At 44.6% G+C, this 22,168-nt stretch overlaps 1 protein-coding gene and 1 long non-coding RNA gene across 10 annotated transcripts in view; both read left to right on the plus strand.

Moving 5' to 3' along the window:
- Positions 1–22,168, plus strand: part of DENND2B (DENN domain containing 2B) — a 295,741-nt gene that overhangs the window by 136,145 nt on the left and 137,428 nt on the right. For 8 of the 9 annotated variants that reach the window (XM_074997690.1, XM_074997686.1, XM_074997691.1 and 5 more), the window contains one exon: positions 1,646–1,750. In XM_074997690.1, coding sequence (XP_074853791.1) covers positions 1,671–1,750 — 80 coding nt within the window. In that variant the 5' untranslated portion in view covers positions 1,646–1,670. Of the gene's footprint in view, positions 1–1,645; positions 1,751–4,042; positions 4,071–22,168 lie in introns of those variants that run through there. The other variant, XM_074997695.1, reaches the window with a different exon arrangement.
- Positions 10,730–21,469, plus strand: LOC142015490 (uncharacterized). Its single transcript, XR_012646161.1, has 4 exons — positions 10,730–10,848; positions 19,219–19,449; positions 20,871–20,988; positions 21,097–21,469. It is a non-coding gene; the product is annotated as an uncharacterized LOC142015490 (long non-coding RNA).

The raw sequence follows: 22,168 nt of genomic DNA on the forward strand, positions 1-22,168 counted from the left end.
ACGATTTTCAGGTACTGGCTGTTGCCAGGGGTCTTTTAGCTGCCTTGAGCCATACATGTTTCAGTGAAGCCAATGTAGTAGCTATACAATTACCATAGCTCTTGAAGTAAGGCTGGCAGTGGGGAATGTTCTTGTTCTGGGGGTCTTTTTTGGCAGGTCCACGTCTGGTTGTAGTCTGGGGTCTTTTAGCCACCCTGAGCCGTAACTGTGAATGATTCATATGAGTTTCAGTGTAGCACCTGTGTCTGCTTAAACATATTTAACATGGCAGGGGAAAAAGGGGAATTAAATGTGGGAAGATGTCATCATGTACCCACATCTACTTGTGGGGCCAGAATGCCATGGGGCTCAGGGAACAGTGGGATAGGTTCCCACAACACATGCAGCACTCAGTTTAAGCTCTCTTCAAGCTACTTGTGTATGGCAGCAGTAAGTCAGTTTTGTGGGGAGCATGCGGGAAGGTGAAGATGTTCGAAAGCGAATGCATGAAACCCAGCGTTAAGAAATCAATGTTAATAAAATCAATTTTATCTCGTAGTGTAGCCACAGCCACAGTCACTAGTCACCACCTCTCCTCTGCTTCTCACTGAGGGTTTTTTCCCCCTAGAATGTGTTTTTTGCTCAGCAATTCCTGTCTTACACATCTCAGCCGCTTTGCAGTACAGAAGCAAGTTGACGTACACATATTTCTTATTTGTATCTCTCTCCTGGGGCGACCTACGCAAGGTCATCTCTACACAGACATTCTGACAGAATTCTGTTTATTCTTTGTACCTCCTGTTTATAAAACAGAGCAAACAAAATTTGTCTATTTTAACAGCATTGGGGTGCTCTTTTACATCAGGCCGTCCATAAGGAACCTATGAAGTCAGGAATGCTAGATTTTGTTCAGATTGGAAATTCTAGAAAATAATAAATTGATATATCTATGTTTCATTGTGATTGATTAAAATGTAATTTATGGCTTTTGGTTTGTTCCCAGATCCCACCTCCTCATACTGCTAGGAAATAACTAGGAGTTACCACCACCTTTCTTCAGAGCAGGAAGGCAGAATCAGTTTTATTGCCTTTGAGTATCTCAAGGCAGCTTTACTTAAATAGACTCATGACTGCCAGGGGAGTTAGTCAGAAACATCTGTGGATAGCTGCATGTAACCAGCCAGCCTGAGCATGATTTTGCAGTGTGCTTGTAGCTGTGTTTAAAAATGGGTAGTATGGACACAAACTATAAAGTTTCTTAGCTTTTCTTAGAACAGCCGGAAGTTTGGTTTTCACTTTATCATTTGCCAGAGTCACTCACTGCAACTACTGACTTCTGTGCAAGCAGAGAGACAAATCCAATTAGTGACATTTTGCAAAATTAAGATCCATCTCAGTGCTAACAGGAGCTAAAATCAGAGATACATCCAATCCCAGGCCCATATCACTTCAGCTTTGTGTCTGAAAAAATGAGATTTGGATCTGAACCATATTTAGTCTTCGGTTACAGTCATTATTTTACTGACTAGATTTTGCACAATGAGACACGCTGGATTTGCCCATTGCTGTCATGGGCTCATGGGAATATTATCTCTGTCACCTTGGAAAGTTTAATTGACAGGTCAGCCCTGTTTAAGCTTAATTCACCTGACTTGGTTTCTTGCAGGTATCTAGATCCAGAGACAGGAGAAATGACCATGACAGCCAACAAGAATGCCAGTGCCAACAACAAAGCTGGAGGGAGTAAGGTGCCTCAGGATACGTTGGATCGGTAAGTCCATTGTTGACTGTGAAGTTGAGACGATCCATTTCTGTGGATCATTTTATATGTCCCAACATTTTGTCACAGAAATTCTGGAAATGGTCCATTTTGTTTTAGAACTGAGTCTTGGTGTTTTGTCGCTCGGAGATCATAAGAATGTGTGCTAGGCTAAGGGAGATACGAGCAGGGATTGGAGACAGCAGTGTGTGAGAACATCTCTAGTCACGCCTCATATCATGTATCTGTGGAGCTGCTTCTGCTCATTGGCTGAGTTCACTGAGGGTGGATCAGTCTTGAGAAGAAGGACTTGTGGGTCAGGCACTGACTAGGTCTCAGGAAATCTGGGTTAAATATAGATATGACTTTGGGCAAGTCCCTTCCTCATTTCCTTCTGATGTGCTGCAGCCGTTTCTCCCACCGTTTGTCTGTCTTGTCTCTTATGACTTTATGCAAGGACTCCCTCTTACTTTGCGTAGGTAGTATAACTAGCATGATAGACTGTGGCTGTGACTGGAGTTCAATGGAATAACATGAGCTGAGGAGTGACATCAGCTACTGCTCTCCCATGCAATGATACTCTATTTGCCTCTCTGTTTATAGCTGGCAGGTAGAACATCCAAAGCTGAGGTTTTCGTTTATGCTTTAAAGACAACACACTTTGATTTGCTTCTAGTCTCATTTGAGAAGCATTGCCAGGTATATTGCTTTGGAATACAAATTAACAAATTCTTATCAGTCCAGTTCTGTATCAGCTGAGTCTCTCTATAGACATGGTTATGTTATTGGTGTTGCAATGGCACCTTGGTATTAGGCACCGTACAAAAATATAAGAAGATACTCTCAGCCTTAGAGAGCTCTCAGTCTGACACTTGAAGGCTTTAAATATATTTGCGTCCAAGGCTGCAGTAGAGCTGGGGCCCTAGAGTGGATATGGGTCTAAAAATAAAGGTTACGGAGTGAGAAGGTAGGGGAGGACGACTGAAACCTTGTCTGTGTTGCTTTTGTTTGTTGGATTTGGGTTGCATTAGTATAGGTACTGTGTGGCAAACCCCTACTGTTTGTCCACACTACCACCCTCCTTCGAAGGAAGGATGGTAAGTAGGGTGTTGGGAGTTTACTAATGAAGTGCTGTGCTGTATACGCAGCACTTCATTAAGCAAATTCCGCCCCTGCGGCAACTTCAAAGTTTTAAACTCCTCAAAATTTTGAGGCGTAAAGGGACTTCGAAGTTGCCTCTTTACTCAGCCAAAATTTTGAGGAGTGAAGGGACTTCAATGTTGCGCCGGCACTTGGAAGTACTGGCGGGTGAGCCGTGGCTAGACATGAGCCGGCACTTCAAAGTTTAAAACTTTGAAGTTGCCACGGGGGGGAATTTGCTTAATGAAGTGCTGCGTATGCACCACAACACTTCATTAGTAAACTCCCAACACCCTACTTACCGTCCTTCCTTCGAAGGAGGGTGGTGGTGTAGACACAGCCCTCGTGTAGTATCATCGAAAGCTATAGCTTGCACTAGCGCAACTCACCTTCAGGAAGCAGCACAATTACAAGTAATAGTTTATACCAGAGCAATGTATCTATGCTTGGGATTTGCCCTGGTGTAATCGAGCTTGTGGCAACAGCCTCCCATGTGTTCCTCGCTGAATAAATAAGGTCTGAGTTAGGTGGATCAAGCCATCGTTAAGTACAGAATGATTTCTCCAAAGAAGAATGAGTCTTTAGAGGTAACAGTCGATAGCAGTACAGCTGCAGGGAGAGGTCGCTGATACTGAAGAATGGGTCTGGTGAGAGGAGGAATTTGGTTTTGATCCCAGCAGTGGGCTGTGTGTCAGTTTGTAACTGATGTCCAGGATTGGCTTGGCTTGCCTTGGCATATGCGCCATTTTATTCTGAACTTTTCCAACCGCAAGCAGAAAGGGGAAAAATATGAATAAAGTTATGAAATTATCAATGGGGAAAGGCTGTCAGAAAAAAAGTTACAGCTTTTCTCTGTTTTTATTTTTTTCTTTAAAGGAAAAACTATTCCTAATTAGACCTTTGTCTTGTTTTTTAACTATTTGGCTCTATTCTCAGTTTTGTTTATCTTTCTTAATGTGATGTATATGTTTGTTTTGCTGGCTTCCTATTCACCCTTCTGTGTCAAATCTTCTATTTCTCTGTTTCAGCCATCTCCCACTTCTCTCTTGGCTGCGCTGTTTGAATCTGGTGGATTGCATAATTTTTTTCTGCTTTGGGTTAATGGCCTCATCCTCAAGGGTTGAGAAGTAGCATGATACAACACGTGCAGCACAGGGTCAAGAATCTGGGGTGAAATCCTCACCCCGCTGAAGTAAGTGGGAATTCTTCCATAGCTGTTGATGGAGCCCCACCCCATCCCTATTGATGACTTGATTTGGGGCCTTGACTAGCCTTTTAAGGGTTTTGTATCTTTATTTTCCCATCCATAAAATGGGGATGATTAAGGATGGGGATGTAAAGAATTTTTCATATTACAGGTAATATTATGTTCTGGGCCAAGTGATTTTATTTCTCGATAGGTTCTGTTTTGTCTTGAGTTTTGTATTCTTTCTCAAGCCTCCCCTGATTTCTTTCAGCGTACAGATTTATCTTTCCGCATCTTTCCATTGCTTCCTCAAATACTGGGCAGCAGACTTGTGGCATGTGTAACTTCATGTGGTATGCTGATGCCTTTCTGCTAGAAAGGAACTGTAGTTAGATTTCACCAGGAATGCACCTGAGTGCCTGGTGTAGTTCTAACTGTGCTCATCCACAGTAGTAGGCTCTCTTGTTGTCTCTTGTTTATAATATGCCCAAAAAGGGTAGAAGAATGTCTGTCTTAACTGGAGATGGGCTTGAGTTCAGAGACAGATTCTTACAGCCTCCAGATTAAGAGGTGAATATCAATGGTAATTATGATACTTGGCACTTTGATAGCCGTTGTTCATCCATCCTAGAGTCTGATTCGGTATGTCAGTCTGAACCCATTATAGAGACCGGTCTGAGCAGAGAAGTCTGGAGCTAGTCTTTACTTAACTTTGGATCTATAGTTCTGCTTCAAAGTATTTCTAACCGCTGTGCCTGGATGAGTTCTAAGTATATGTGACAGTGGGTCTCAAATGTCCTTTCCATCCTTAATCTCATCATGTGATTTGATTATGATTATGTAGCAAAAGAATTTGTAGGTACAAGCATGGGCATGACTCTAGACCTAATCCTGAATTATAGTAACATGACACATGAGAAGCTTAATAGCTTGTTGTGCTTAAGTTCTGAATCTTTACTTTGCTTGTCTGTAATCTGCCTGGAGGACCTGATTTATGAGGCTGTGCAAGAGGATACTATTAGAGTCAAATGGGAAATTTCTTCCTTTTAAAATTACACGTAAATCAATACCTGCGGCACTAGTATAATAAAGAATTAATTTCAGGCAGGGGATAATTAATTATATACATGATAAATAACCCACTTAATCTGAGCAGTCATTATGTCCATTTAGTATGGGATTTGATTTCAGATGTGTTTTTTATGTGTGGTAATTTGCAGGGGTGAATTTCATAAAGTGCTGATAACGGCATGACACAGGTGTAATTATCTCCTGGTAATTAGTCATCTTTCTCCTGGTTGTAGGTTTTGATGAAAATGATTAGCTGGGTCTGCCATCTCATGAGGACAGAATATATCTTCTTGCAAAGATCTATCTTATCTATCAATCAGACAGAGGCAGCTCAATCAGATTTTGATCAATTAATATAATTTTTTTTCTTTTGGAGCTTGATAGATAATAATAAAACTCAGGGAAGCAGAGCAAACCTTTTATATTTGTTTATGATAATAACTGACCTTAGTGCTCAGAAATAGCAGAACAACAAAACCAGGCAATGAGAAAGAGGTATTACAGCTAGCTATTCTTCCCTGGCTTGCAAACATCTTCATGCTTGCTTAGCCCGTATCCAAACAGAGGTCTGAGTAATGTTTCTGTTATGAGGGCGCAAATATCAGAGCCAAACGACAAAAGCGTTAAAAAAAAAAAAGTTCAAGCTGAGACATTATTATTGTGTCTGAATGTTAATAAACCAAGATATCGCATCTGGTGCAATCTCCAAAACTCAGTTTTTAGCTAGTCACAATAATCTCCATCCCTCAGAATAAGTTTATAGCTATTATCCCTCTTTCAGAAAGTAAGAGCAACCCTGTTTAACCCTCAGCTACAATACAGGATTTGTAGTGTCTAAAACACCCAAGAGAGGCAGCTACACAACCCCTTTTTTTGAAAATCTTTACTGCAAGAGCTTCCACAACTTCCCTAAACAGTTTGTGTTTATATGCAGCTGGCTAGGGTAGGGCAGACTAAATGTTCATATAGACGAGCCCTAACTCACTCAGTGCTTCAATACGCTGTCTGTGAAATGGTGATATTTCCTTTCTCCCAGCTGCCTCTGTATGGTATACTTAGGTTGTAAGGTCCTCAAGGTATGGGCTGTCTCTTAATGTATGCTGTACCTTGCCTAAGTCAATGAGGCTTTGGTCTTCTTTGCAGCTTTCAGCTGGTGTAATAATTATTACAATAATTGCAATAATTATTGCTACAGTGGCACAGTAGTTAATTTTCTCTTGTGTTGGAGGTGGATAAGATATTCCTCACTTTCTAATTATTTGGATAGTGTTGCTGTGCATAGTTCAAATGCTGCTTCGTCCATCTCAGTGGTGACTGAATATTAAAAATGGGTGAAATGATCTATTTATAGCTGGTAAAGCTTTTCGACTGATTTGTAATCTCTGGATGGGAAGTGTTCCATACAATTTTAGTTATTAATATTATGGTCAAGTAAACCATTCTTTGAACATGTCTGAAATCTCATTCCCAGTGCAACGTGGGTTCCTACTTCATACGAGGCAAGCGCCTTCCCAGGCTGTAAGCTAGCTAACCCAATGTGCTGAAGAAATGCAAAAGCTCATCATGTGTGATGTTTTTCTCAGGCCAGTGGGAAGCCTTGTAAATGAGTAGGTGCTTAACAGTTCCAGGAGTCCTGTACACACTTGTGTGAATTGTGCTGGTCAGTATTTTTTGGGCCTGGTGATTTAAGGTTTCAGCCTGTTAAGGCAAATGAAAAACTCAAACTTGAGGCAAAGAACTTAGTCCTCAGCTGCACTGGGTATAAAACGATTTAAGCTATTTTTCTGGTCCCCCAGTCTTGTGTGGCCAGTGTCTAAAATAGCCTACAGTATAACCTACAGCAGTCCTCAGACTTCTAAGTTAGCTCGCAGCTATCAATGCAGTGGGGCTGTCTGCTGCACCACCTGAGGTTCCGGTGATGTGCCAAACATTCGCACACCTGACATGCCCCTGCCCAATCTGAAGTGCTCCCTGCCTAGAAAAGAGGGATCAGGTTGTGTCTAGCCAGGGTCATCAGCTTCCCCTAAAAGGCAACTTTCCAGCAGCTTTATGTAGTTGGGGCAGTGCCAAGCAGTTGGATTAGGAATTGAGGAATGAACCCAAGGGATCTGACAAGGAGGCTCTGTCAGGCCAAAAATATTCACCTACTCCTGGAAGAGCAGTGGGAACGCTTAAGTTATTATCCGGGAGTTAGTGATCAAAAGCTCAGGGAAAGCATGTACCATGTCTCTTACTTTGAGGCAGGATAGGACTTTAACATGGTGACAAAAAGCTGAAAGTGGAATTCAGCTGTAGCCTTGGACAAATAGTGGTTTAATAAAAATCTGCTGAGGGTAAGCAATGTGTCACATTATTGAAACCACTGTGAGATTTGGCTCTTTTTTAGGAATTGAGGTTTAGAAAATAGTATAAATAAGCTTCAGTCAGAATGTTATGGAAATTGAGTAACTGACTTGAGATCCATTAGTAAGCATTATATTTCATTAAAAGCAGAGGCTATGTGAACTATGCATGTGACAAGATTTTGGAAGGTTAGTTCCCAGAAGTGCAAAGTTCTTTCAGCTTCAGAAAAGTGTAGAGAACTTTGTTGTTGTGTGAAATGGAATTTGCATTGGAATACAGAGACCTGGAGTTTGGCACTCTGATTTCTAGAGCCCTGCACAGATACAAGATTTGTATCCACATCTAGTCCATGATCCACACACTTGGTCCACGGATACAAAATGGATATCCACAGAATTGCAGGGTGCTGTTGATTTGTGCTATGAGTGATAATGGCAAAGTTTATGAAGCTGACAAGCAATGGAAGCATCCCAACTCTTTTAGAGATCTGATTAAACGAAAACACTGATCTAAATGCTGCATCTGGATGCTGAGAAAGTTTGCATCTGGATTTGAATTCTGTGTCTGGCCCTCATTGCTCTAACACAGTGTATCTCAAACTTTCAGGACTGCTGGACTCCTTTCAGGAGTCTGATTGGTCTTGCATACCCCCAAGTTGCAACTCACTAAAAACTACTTGCTTACAAAATCATACATAAAAATACAAAAATGTCACAGCACATGGTTGTTGAAAAATTGCTCTTTTTCCTTTTTTACCATATAATTATAAAACAAATCAATTGGAATATAAATATTGTATTTACAGTTCAGTGTATAGTTTAGTGTTCAGCATAGACAAATAATTATATGAAATTTTAGTTTGTACCAACTGTGCTAGTACTTTCTATCTAGCTTGTTGTGAAACTAAGCAGATTGCCATATAAGATGATGGACCTTGGAAAGCCTTTGCACGCTCCTGTTGTAAATATCTGCATAGCTCTGCTCTACTGGGCTTTTTACAGGGGATTGGGTCCCAAAAATGAGGGGATAATTCCAATTTAGCTGCCCTCCACCCCTCTGCATGTGCTCAGAGAAAGGTGTCTGAGTGTGATTGCTTAGGACACTGTAACTATGTTCCATTGAACACTAGTGTTCTGTGCACAACTTGCAGGTGTGCCAGGAGCATCTGACACTTTTTTGATATCATACACTGATGGTGTAGATTTTCTGTTATTAAAACCAGATGCAGTGTTACTTCTTCATTGCTATGATACCTGATTAAATTACTTCATTTTGTTTTTGCTGTGCATGTTGCTGTTGGGATTTTATTTTAATTTTAATTTTTTTTTTTTGGTCTGACAAATTTTTGAAGGAAAATTTTCATAGATGTTCCTCATTAAAGGTATTATTTTTCATGTTCTGTGGTCTCAAAAAGTTTAAGAAACGCTGTCTTAGGAGATATTACTCGTGGGGAATTCTGCAACTGTTGCCTTTGGAGCCATAAATTACAGAATTCCCCCCGGGACTGAGGTTTTGTATTTCACACACATACTCTTGGGAAGGCAGGATTTCTCACTTGGCTTGTGATTGGTAGAACCTCAAAATGGGGCATTTTTCTGTTTAGTTTCTGGCTATGGTAACATATTTTACATTCTTGACATAAATACATATCTCAGAAAAGGACTTAGCTGAGTATAAATCAGTTTGCTTTGTTTTGTTTTCAGGTAAATCTTCCATTGAAGTCACTGTTAGGACTTCAGGATTAGTCCTATAGTACCTCGTTTTCATATGCACACAACTTTTTACAAGTTGTCTCCATGGTCCTTTCAATTCTTGGTCTTGGAGGTGAGACTGCCATCATTGGCGCCAGCCACGACGATGTACAATTCTATGGACATCTGTGCACTAGAAGCTAGACTGAGACCACTAATTCTTTACAGTGAGCCCTGAAAAGTCATCACCAAAGGGGAATGGTTTCCATTTATTTCCTGTTTTTACTTGGATTCAAATTTGTGATTTACAAAGAAAGATTGTGTGTTCTGTGACCATTCTCCTCAGAAGTTTTCACTCAGCATCACAGAACGTTCAAATAGGCTCAAAAATGTTGACGCAGAATGAAACCCTGAGAGAAGTTTTGAAAATAAATGTTTAAAAATGAGTGAAAAGTCATGTGATGTGTTTTTGCAGTGTCAGTGTCAGAATGCAATAGTCTGTCAGCATACCTGCCCAGAAAGCAAGAGAAAGAAATGAACTGGCTTGTTAGTTTCCTTCTGGAGCTTTATCAGATGGACCCACACATAACCATTTGGCGTGAGCCATGCGTCATGATTCACTCAGAGTGATGTCGCTGTATGGGTGCTTGAAACAGTCTGCCCTTGAAATAGCCACTAAGTAATTTTATGCAGGGGGAAAACTGAAAAGGGAGCTGTCCTCATGTTTTGAAGGTGCACTTGTATACATAATTAGGCCAGTGTAGGAGAAGTTTCTGAGCAAGAAGATGACCATTGATTTCAGTGAGGGCTTTGCTTGCATAAGAATAAAGACTTCAGTATTTGGGTGAATAACAGTTTTGTAGCAGTGAGTGCAATTATTGCTAGAGTTTATGAAGACTAGTGTGGATGCTACCTGACAGAAGTGTAGAAGGACAAGGCCCCTGCTCTGAGATGTTTACAAACCAAATACCTGGCACATGAATATCTTTTTCACTAACCTCCTTCTCTCCTCTCAAATGGATGCAAATTGCACTTCCTCTAAATTTGCAATATGGTCCTGTTCCCATCTTAAACCAGTTTCTTCAGTTATGTTTGGCCCCAGAAAGGGGTAATCTACAAAAGGTGCCACCTCAGGCATAGTCCCTATAGGCGCTGTGACTCAGAGGCTAGCAGACGGAAGTCCTGCCCAACTGGGACTGGAGCCCGTTGGCCATGGCTGTTGGCCAGGAGCAGGGTGATGGCCAAGAGGAGAGCCTGGGAGTGGGGGCCAGAGGTGGTGGCCAGTATACTGATCTCCCTTGCTCCCAGAAATTCCCTGGTCTGGGATCACTCAAGGATGATGGACGAGGGAGGTCCAATCTGTACTGATGTGTTTCTCAGTCAGTAATTTGACTATGAATTGGGGTATTGAGTTTGGGGCACAATTTCTTATACAGCTACTTTTGCACATATTGGTTCAACTGCATGTACTAAAAAAAAGCACATCATGTAATGATCCTGTATCTACCCTGAAATAATGTTATAAGCACTAAGAAAATTTCTCTTGTATCATAATCATCTCTGTTCCACATTGCTGCAGTTTCCCAGGGCTGGCAGATAACTGAATTGTTGCAGGAGCTGAGCAGGTTTAACCTTGTCTTTGGGCAGTTTTGCTGATCTTTGCTTCTGGAAGGCAAAAGGTAATGCAGTTACCCACTCTTGCCTACTCAGGCTTTAAATGCTAGGGGAAGGCAGGTATTTTGCAAGTTGGTTGCTTTGCTCATTGACAGTAAGGGGCTATGACAAGAAAGCAAAGTACTTACAACATTTAAGTAGGTGAAAAATGAGGTCACGTGTTAATCCCCATTTACTATCACAGCCTGGAGATCCCAGGCTGACTCACCTATTTTACTGTATAAAGGCACCTTCCCAGGGAAGTAACTGCTTTTCAGTAGGGAAAGGGGGACAGTAGCTGTAGGGTAGGGCTTAACTGGTTCAGCAACTTTCAGATGTAACACAGGAATGATCTCACTCTCCATTTCAGAGCATTTGAAATTGCTGTCATCTTGATTTGCTGCCAGCCTGGAAAACTGATGATGAGAAAGGAAAACTAAATGCTGACAGCAGTAACTTAGGTGGCTGGCAAAAAAACTGCATTGTTTCCAAGCTCTTGGTGAAGATAAAAGCATTTGCTAGTGGAGTTTAGCTGCTCACGGAGTCATCCTTGGTTTCTCTCTAGCTGGTACCTTCAATCATGTGGATCTTAAGAAGAATGTTTAGTCCAGTGATCTTGTCCAGTCCTGGAGTGTGTAGTCTGGTGGACCCAGTACAGCTTTATTTTTTAGAAGGAAATCAGTGATTGTGTTGGCAATGGGTAGTAAGTTTGCTTCACATCGCAAAGTTCTAGGAGATAATTCTGTCCTGTGACTTTTAAGAAGGAGACCAGTTCCATGGCCCTGGAGACTGCTGATAATTTTCAGATCATCTGAACCCTGCCGCTGAATGTACTGGAAATGAAGCTGTCAGATTCAGTGGTAGCACTTCGGGTTAATTCTGTTCCTGTTAATCATTAATGACAGGTTCCTCCTTTTATACATAGAAGGGGGAAGCAGATTTGACAGACACAAAGAGAGCATGTTCCATTTGTTTTTTGAGGAGTGGAGCAGAAGGACTCCAAGAAAGTAACAGGAGTTCTTCCTCGAGTGTCCCCGTGGGTGCTCCACGATAGGTGTCGGGCTCACCCCGGCGCCACAGATCAGATCTTTCCAGCAGTTTCTGCCGGACCGCGCATGCGCCGGCGCGCACTGCTCCCCTGCGCACTCCCGGCCACGTGCGCAATCCGGTCCCCGCCAGTTCCTTCTTAACCGCCATCGGCTGCAGACGGAATCTGCTCAGGCTGCGGCCAGAGTCAGCGTATTAGAGTTTTTTTTCCAGAGTTTTAGAGTTCTCTTTCAGAGTTCTTAGTTAAATTGTTTGTTTCTTTATTGCAAAATATATATATATATAAGTAGAAAGTCTTAGAAACGAGAGGAGGAGCAGAGGCACCCCGGGGACGTGAAGGCCAGTAGGCCTCCTGCTGCGGCAGGCTGGAGTCCGTGAGAGGGGAACAGGCACAGAGAAGGTGCTAAGTACCCTATTAACAGCTCATAGACTCACCGCAATGTCCTGTTCAGGATTCAAGAAGTGTGAGTCCTGCCGCGAAGCTATGCCAGCCTCTGATGGGCACAGTCAATGTATCAGATGCCTGGGGGAATCACACGTCACCCAGAAATGCTCCTTCTGTGCAAAGCTCATGGCCAGAGCCAGAAAGGACAGAGAAATGCGGCTGAAAATGCTGCTGTTTGATAAGGCCCTCCAGCCAGACGTGCTGGAGAGGCCTCAACCGGAGGAACCCACAGGGCTCCATAAAAGGAGGGCAGTGTCCCTCACCCCTTCAGTGCAAAAACGGAGGAAGCTCTCTCCAGCCCGATCCCTGCCGGCGGTCACAGCAAGCGGGACGGGCGTAGCTCATAGCCCCCAGCCGCAGTCACAAGCGAGCGGCAGCGCAGCAGCGCACGTGGCAGAGGCTGAGCCTCCGATTACTAAACAGCCGGCCCGCGCATTCAGAGCGGCGGCCAGGCAAGCGCCGGAACCGGCAGTACCGCCGCAAGCGGCACAGACCCCCGCAGCACCAATGGTGCAAGGCCAATAGGCACGTAGCCTGCAGGCACCGGAGGAGGCCACCCACGCGGCACCGCAGATGAGCGTGCCGAGTGCGGCGCCAACAGCGGGGCCGAGATCCCCGGCACGGGGAGGGGCGGAGCCAGCCCCGCAGGGGAGGGGAAAGGCAGCAGCGAAAACCCGGCACCGCAGCCCTTCTCTGGACAGGGCTGCAGGGCTGCTCTCAACAAGTCCTCCCCTTATGCTGCGTACACCAACTAGGAGACATGGGTCTCCCACAGCCAGCCCAGAGCCTCCTTCCCCGTTCCTCCAACCAGCCTCACCATGGCTCGGGCCACCCTCACCTTTTCTGGGATTTGACCCTCTGGAGTACTACCACAAACCAGTTTCACCATTGTCTCAATCGTCAAGACGATCTCGCTCCCTCAGACATCGGGGGTATACACCTCGAGAGTGGTCCAGGTCTCCATCCCAGGAACTGTGCCCGTGCTGCCACGGTCGTCCTTATCACACCGGGCATAGACACCACAGGCATACATCCAGGGGCAGGTCCCCCTTGACTGCCCAGTACCCCCGCGGGCACTCACGGATGGGGACGGAAACACAGCTGTCTCAAGGGGAGCTGATTCTGGAACCCTGAGATTTTCCCTCGCAAGCCTCTAGTGAGAGGGTGTACCACCGGCAGCAGGACCCTGAGAGTTCAAGGGAGGTCTACCCTAGTGGTTCCTCCTTGTCTTCCCCCGACGAGGCTATGGCCCCCGGGGATGTTGCCCCCCCGGACGACCTCAAACAGTTTCAGGAGCTGTTTAAAAGGGTGGCTTTCACGCAAGGCATCCAAACAGCAGAGGTGCAGGAGAAGCACCACAAGCTCCTCAAAAACCGGAGGCCTCTGGCCTCATCCAAAATCGCTATCCCACTTGACGAAGCAATCATGGAGTCTGCTACCACCATATGGCAGACCCCGGCTTCCGCTCCACCTATAAACAAGAGGGCGAATAAGAAATACTTCGTCCCGGCGAAGGGCATGGAGTTTCTGTTTAGTCACCCACAACCAAATTCTCTGGTGGTAGAATCGTCTCAGCAGAGATCGAAGACTTCCCAGTACAAAGCGGGGGGAACGGACAGAGATGCCAAGAAGCTAGAGCTATTTGGCAGAAAGGTATACTCCTCCTCCACCCTGCTGCTGAGAATGGCTAATTATGCAGCACATCTAGCGAACCGCAATTTCGACAATTACTCCAGGCTTACTTCTCTCATGGATTCTCTTCCAGAAGATAAGAAACCGGTGCTGAAGGCCATCGTGCAAGAGGGCTATGCAGCCTCAAGGACGGGAGTCCAGATCGCCCTGGACGTAGCGGACACGGCGGCATGCTCAACGGCTACGGCAGTGGTCATGCACAGGGAATCCTGGCTCCAGACATCGGGTATCCCAAGGGATCTGCAGGCAAAAATTGTCAATCTCCCTTTCAACACGCAGAAGTTGTTTGCAGAGTCAACTGATTCGGTCCTTCATTCCAGTAAAGACTCAAGAGCCACACTCAGAACACTGGGTATTTATACCCCTCCATACAGAAAGAAAAAGTATTACCCTCAACAACGGCGATACCCGTACCAGCCTCAGCGTGCTCAGTACCAACGGGGCTACGACCAAGGGCAGCATCAACAGCAACAACAGTATAGAACTCCCAGGCGACGTTCCCAACAAGGCCGTGCATCCTCGGGGCAGGCCCAAAGGCAACAAGTTTGACGGACAGGTCGAGGGCTGCACTATTACTACCATTGCACAATGTCATCCACAATTAATGTTCCATCATCGCCTCCGACCGTTCCACTCACAATGGCAAAAGATCACCACAGACAAGTGGGTACTAGAGATCAAAGCCACGGGTTACGTGATCCCCTTTCAGTCGCTCCCACCGCCAAGACCTCTGCCCAGGCCTTATCTCAGGGATGCCTCCCACGAGACGAAACTCAAGCACGAGGTGGACCACCTGATGCTTATAGGGGCGGTCGAAAGAGTGCCGGAGCGACTTCAAGGGAAAGGGTTTTATTCACGATACTTCCTCACAGAGAAGAAAACAGGAGGCTGGAGGCCCATCTTAGATCTTCGAGGCCTCAACCGGTACTTGCGCAAACAGCGCTTTCGGATGATCACAGTCGCCTCTATACTCATGGCACTGGACGATGGAGATTGGTTTGCAGCCCTCGACTTACAAGACGCGTATTTTCATATAACGATCCACCCGGCTCACAGATTTTTTCTCTGGTTTATGGTCGGCAAAGAACATTTCCAATACAAGGTTCTGCCGTTCGGCCTCTCCTCGGCCCCCAGAGTCTTTACCAAGACCCTGGCAGTGGTGTCAGCCTACCTGCACAGACAGGGGGTATTTATATTCCCATATCTGGATGACTGCCTACTGAAAGGGGCCTCGAAAGAGGAGGTACTACGCATGATACGCGTAACAGCAAACACGTTTTCTTCGCTGGGCCTGGTCATCAACCTTGCAAAATCAAAGATTGACCCCACACAGGACATAGAGTTCATAGGGGCACACATAAATTCTATCACAGCAAGAGTTTATCTACCCAATGCTCGCTTTCGCAGTATCGGTTCCCTGGTACAAGTCATTACATACAGCCCCACGGTACCGGTTTTAACGTGCTTGCAGCTGCTCGGCCACATGGCAGCGGCAACGTTCGTGGTACAGAACGCCAGATTGCATATGCGCAACCTACAACATTGGTTGGCGAGCATTTACAAGCCGGCATCCCATACCGTCCGCAGGGTGGTGTCGCCCACGACAGAGGTGCGCAGATCCCTGCAATGGTGGGTAAACCCCAAGAACATGCTAACAGGGGTACCCTTTCACCAACCACAAATCTCTATTTTTGTCACCACCGACGCCTCCCACATAGGGTGGGGAGCACATATTGGCGAAAAGGTGACGCAAGGACTGTGGTCCCCTACGGAACAATCACTGCATATAAATATTCTGGAGCTCAGAGCGGTGTTCTACGCCTGCAAACACTTTCAAGACCACATACAAGGCAAGGTAGTCGGGATCAATACAAACAATATCTCCACCATGTTTTATATAAACCGACAAGGCGGAGCTCGATCCCGTGCCTTATGTGCGGAAGCAGTCTGACTGTGGAACTGGTGCATCGCCAACAATATAACGTTGAAAGCCTCGTACTTACCAGGTGCTCACAACGTGAAGGCAGACCAGCCGAGCAGGCACTTCGCACTCACACACGAGTGGCAGATCCACTCCGATCTGCTACGACCGATTTTTCAGGCATGGGGGTTTCCCCAGATAGACCTGTTTGCCACTCAGCACAACAAGAAGTGCCCCCAATACTGCTCAAGGGCAGGACTGGGGTGGGGGTCCCTGGGGGACGCGTTTGCAATTTCGTGGAAGAGCCCACTGCTTTACGCGTTCCCCCCCATGGTGCTCATCCACAAGGTCCTGCAGAAAGCCAGGAGGGAGAGAGCCCGCATGATCCTAGTGGTCCCCACATGGGATCGACAGCAATGGTTCCCCTTGCTTCTCCGCATGTCGGATCATCCACCGCTTCCCCTTCCGGTAGCGCTGGACCTGCTCACGCAGGCCCAGGGGTCCATAGTGCATCCTCACCCCTGAGGCCTGTGCCTACAAGCATGGTTAATCCATGGCTCAGCTCCCTAGAAAGTACATGTACGGAGGGAGTGCAACAAGTCCTGGAAAGTAGCCGAAGGACCTCCACCAGGAAGACCTACAAGCAGAAATGGACTCGATTCACTGCATGGTGTTCCACCAAGCAGTTAGATCCCCTTGAAGTGCCTATACCTGTCATACTAGAATACTTACTGGACCTCAAGAGAGGCGGGCTCTCCCTCTCCTCGTTGAAGGTCCATCTCGCTGCTATATCGGCTTTTCAGCATGAAGACGAAGGGCCCACGGTGTTTGCCCATCCTATTGTTACCAGGTTCCTGAAGGGGCTGGTAAACCTGTACCCCCCTCAGAAACCGCTTCCACCATTGTGGAGCTTGGACCTGGTGCTCAGCGCGCTAACAGGATCACTCTTTGAACCCTTAGCCATGGTTTCCCTCCGTCTCCTTATGATAAAGACAACTGTCCTTCTTGCAATCACGTCAGCTCGCAGGGTCAGTGAGCTCGCAGCAATTATGGCAACGCCGCCCTGCACGGTATTCTCAAAGGAGGCAGTAACATTACGGCTGCACCCAGCCTTTGTTCCGAAAGTTTCTTCAGAGTTCCATCTTAACGAACCTATAGTTTTACCCGAAGCCTCATAGCTCCAACAAGGAGGCACGCCTGCACCTCCTGGACGTGAGGAGGGCGTTGGCCTTCTACATAGACAGAACTAAGTCCTTCCGGAAAACGGACAGACGCTTAGTCTCTCTTGCTCGCAGATCAAAAGGAGAGGGTCTCTCTTCACAAAGAATCTCGAAGCACATTGTGTCCTGCATAAAGATGTGCTACGAACTTCGAAAGACTCCTTTACTGGCCCCGCCTAGGGCTCATTCCACCCGGGCAGTGGCGGCATCAACAGCCTTTTTCAAGGGCATCACGCTAAAAGACATTTGCAGAGCGGCGACCTGGTCATCCTATGACACTTTCGACAAGCATTATGCCCTACACGAGGTATTCCAAGAGGACGCCCGCCTCTCGACAGCGGTCCTTTCGGGGGCAAGCTGCACATAACCTGATTACCCACCTCCTTTCTTGGGTTACTGCTGGATAGTCACCTATCGTGGAGCACCCACGGGGACACTCGAAGAAGAAAGAGAAGTTACTCACCGTAGTAACGATGGTTCTTCGAGATGTGTCCCCGTGGGTGCTCCACCACCTGCCCATCCTCCCCGCTTCGGATCTCTGTTTGGTGTTTTTCAGGAGCATCCGAGGCGGTTGGTCAAGGAACTGGTGTGGACCGGATCGTGCATGTGGCCGGGAGCGCACAGGGGAGCGGTGCGCGCCGGCGCATGCGCAGTCCAGCAGAAACTGCTGGAAAGATCTGATCTGCGGCGCCGGGGCGAGCCCGACACCTATCGTGGAGCACCCACGGGGACACATCTCAAAGAACCATCGTTACTACAGTGAGTAACTTCTCTGCACCAGTCCAAGGCTGTGAAAATCCACTCATTTTTATTCCTTCTTATTGCAAGAGATTGCTTAGAACTTCCAACTAAATTTGGAACCTATATAACCAGCTAAGGTCAAAGTGTGTGACAGTGGCATTTAAAATGCAAGGCAAAGATGTCAGACGAAGAAGAGGAACAAACTAGAAGGGAAAGAATCTTGAAGTTTTGTAGGACAGATTTTTGTAAATTGTTGTGTTTTCTACATCCAGTTTCATAGTTCAGATTGCCTGGTATCCATAATCTATATTAGTGTGCAGGGAGATAACAACAGAACTGAGCTGGAACAATCATTTTAAAAATTAATGTGCTGCATATTATACACAATACATAGAACCTGTGTGGAATTAACCCCAGAAATCTATATATGACAGGTGTGGGCACTGTTCACAGCCTGTGAAAGCAAGCCTCGTTAGAAAAGAGTTTCCTCTCCTTCATACCCAGAGCTGATCAGAAAACAAAACAAAAGAAAAACAAAAACAAACACAGTCCAAAAAAACAAAACAAAAAACCCCCCGAGAGACCAAAACCAGAATGTGTACTCTATATCAGTGTTTACCCTGTACTCTGTTATGCCACTGGCAATATGATTTAGTTCAAAAACAGTGACTCCTGTATAGTTTAATTCTCAGTTCTGAATAACAGTGCTGGAATGGAAGCCCAGCTTTGGATATTATGCTGCTTCCAAGCTCTTCTGTCCTGCATTGGCTTAATGCCCTTTTTAAAAAGTGTTCTAAATTCACTTTCTGGGGTGGACGACAGCTTGTGTCACTTCAGTTAAGAACGACTAGCAAGAGTTTGTGGGTCTGTTTCTACAAATGTATTAAAGTTGTGAGACAAACACTATGAGGTTGTGTGGAGAGTAACTGAGATCCAAAATTTGGCCTTGGATTGGTTGTTCCAAGTGTTTATTAGATGAAATTCCATTTTTAGTCTGGTCATATCAGACTCATTATAGTTTGCTTTCTTTTTAGAGAGCAAAGTTGAGAAGTTTGGTGCAAGCTTTCCATTGCACTTCATCCTTATGTTCATTTGGTGGCCTAACCTAATGTTTTTGAAATAATCTTAATTGTCTTGGCCTGCTATGATGCTGTCAGTGCATGTTGCCATATAGACATGAAGATATGTCTTTAGCTGTGTTCTGAATAAAAGGGTTTGTAATGGAAATGTGCTCCCTCTTCTAGCTGTGTTAGCATATTGTGTTCTTAAGTAGTATATATTGAAACACCACTCTGCTTTATTTTTCCACACTTCTACTCTATGACTATAGGAGGTCCAGTGTTTTTTTAAGCAAACTGTTAGAATGCGCAAATTCTCACAGAAAATAGGCCAACATAAAAAGCACAAATTCCACAGCTTTATAAGAAGCCAGCGCATCGGAGGAATGAAGCACTCTTAAAGATACACTTAGATGTCATCTAGCTTCCAGCTTTAGCTTCAGATGCCATTACTCCTGGATATGTAGAGATGAGAATTAGCCTTGATGGCTCACTTCAAAGTGGTGAGTTATATGCATGTTTTCTTTACCTATATTCTGTTAACATCTACCTTACAAGCAGGATTTCCAGAAATGTGCAGCATTGGACTTCACTGACCTCCCACTCAATGTCAATAATGAAATTCTGGTTGCCTTCAGAGGGCAAAGATAGACCAATGATTTTCAAATTCTATCCTACCAGCCTGTGTTAACCTGTGAAATAGGGCTATGTATAGCTGCTGTTATAAAATCCAAAATACCAATTCCAAATTAGAGGCAGGCCCATCTTCCAGTGAAGACAGTGAAAAGGTGCCCATCAATTTCATTGGGAGATGGATTTGGCCTTGCGTGTTTGATTATGGAAATGATAGTGGCAGGGCTAATGAATAATTCACAACAAATTATTGTTGAATTTTGTTTTGGTTTTCTGTTAATGTTTTGTCTGCAAACAGATTGCAAAATTCTTTGATTTATTCATTATTGCAAAGCATTTTCACACTTCTTAGCAGATATGTGCTTTTTTTAGTGAATTTCCTAATTTTTTTTAATGATGAATCAATCTTGCCCTGCAAATTGCTTTTTGAACTGTGAATGTTCACTTACTACATAACGTGGTTCCTTATTATCTGACATATGTCACTATTCAGCAATGAATGAAGAACAGTGTTCAGTTAGCTACATGATCCTAATTTAATTTATGGTCAGTATTCAAAAAGTTGGTCAATGTATCACTTTTCATAAATGATCACCTAGTAAAAATCAAGGGTGGTGTTCTTCGTTCACTTAGAATAGCTTTATGACAGTGCATCTGTAATGATTTCTTTGTCTGATTTACATGGGTATAAGTCAGAGGAGAATAACACCCCAGTTCTCAAATATTTGCAGAAAATATAGGAAAAAAGAGGTCATGATATAAAATTGTTTGAATTCAAGAGTGAATTTTATTCCATTTCATGTGGAAAAAATTATTCTTTAATTCAAAAAATATTTGCAGGTAGTTTTTTATATCGATACAGCTCTAGGTAACATTAAATAGAAATGTGTTCAATATAACAAAGGGATATCCTTGCCTGTTTTACTGGCATTTATTCTGTATTCAACTAGAATTTGATTAGGATTGTGATCATTAGAGACAAGACTATTCAATCAAGTCCGTCCTCTTGCAAGGGCAGGATGCAGTCACCAAATTGATGGACCTGTTAAAATATGAATAATCAGAATAAATTCAGACACATTTTTTGTTTTATTTACTTCTGGGCATTTCTGTCGTGCTTATCACCATCACATCTAGAAATAACATATTTTATGAAGTATCTATGATTTGTTATATGTACTTACAGATTTTAAATAAATCACAGTTCACAACATAGGACAAATGGACACTATGAACTGTGGTTTGTAGCCTACAGACTTAGAAATATAAATTATGTACTCTTTTGTATTAGTCAATAGATCATCTTTTTTGGAAGAAGTTGAACAGCTTTTCTGTGTCTTCTCACAGCCGGTGTATGAAGTGGGATTGATTGATAACCCTGAAGCATATTCCTGACCTTTAAATCAATGGCGAGTATTCATAATATCTTCTGTTCTTCCTCCTCCTCCCCACCCTGTGGAACATGCACTGTCCAGACACAGTTCTCTAACAAAATGCTTTCTTTTTTCTGTTTTCAGGTGCGGATAAAGATCTCATTCTTGATTTTGTTCTTTGGGTTGTTTACATAAAAGTCCTGTATCTCAGGGGATAATTGCTTAGTTTCTTCTTTTAAAATACTGTTGTTAATTTAATTTGTGTTCTATTAAAATGGCTATTAGTGCTAGAAAACTGGCTTTTGGTTGTCATTGGTGTCCGTGAGGGTCTGGGAGGGGAATGGCACTGGATGAGACACTTGAATTATTAGTAGCTCAGAGATTGTCAGCATGAAACCAACTCCTCTGGCTCACTGAGGGCAAAAGAGTGAAGGTGAATGCTTCCGAACCAAGCCAGAAGAGCTACTGTGTCTTTCAATGCATCATTTTAATAAGTAAAACAATGCCATAATAAACAGAAAGCTGTATACCATATTCATGATGATTAATTTTTAACTGTAGCCTGGCTTTATAAAAAGGCTTCTCTTTATGTTGTATAATTTCATTGCAGTCTCATAAGACGAGGCATGGTTACTGTAGGTCACTATTTTAAAGTTCTGTTTACATAGGAGAAATCTGTACAGAGCTGACTGTGCTGTGACTGATGTTTGCAGAAAGAGTGACCCTATACCAGGGCTGGACAATGCTTCTTGAAGCGGGGGGGCGTGCCAAGATTTCAGTAAATTGTAAAGGTCTGCCCTTTTCTATGGGGGGAGTGTGGGGTCTGGGACAGAGATTGGATGCAGAAAGGAGCTGGAGGTAGGAGCCTGGGATGCAAGACAAGGTAGGGTGAACAAGCGGGTTGCAACCTGGGGCAGAGTATTGGGGTGCAGCGCCTGGGGGGCATGGGTGCAGGAGAGGATTCTGACCTGTGGGAGGTATGTAGGAACAGGTACAGGGTCTGAGAAGAAGTTGTGACCTGGGGTAGGGGGAAGGAAGATGCAGAGGGGTTGGGTGGTGACCTGGAGCAGGGGACTGGGGTGCTGGGTCCAGGAGGTAGTATGGGCACAGGAGAGGATGCTTGTCTGGAAGAGGGCTGTAGGAGCAGGTGAGGGGTCTGGGAGGGAGTTGGGGTGTGGTCCCAGAAGCAGGCTTTGGCCAGGAGGCAATTACCTAA

The sequence above is a fragment of the Carettochelys insculpta genome, chromosome 6 (genome assembly GCF_033958435.1).
Source record: "Carettochelys insculpta isolate YL-2023 chromosome 6, ASM3395843v1, whole genome shotgun sequence".
NCBI classification, from domain to species: Eukaryota; Metazoa; Chordata; order Testudines; family Carettochelyidae; genus Carettochelys; species Carettochelys insculpta.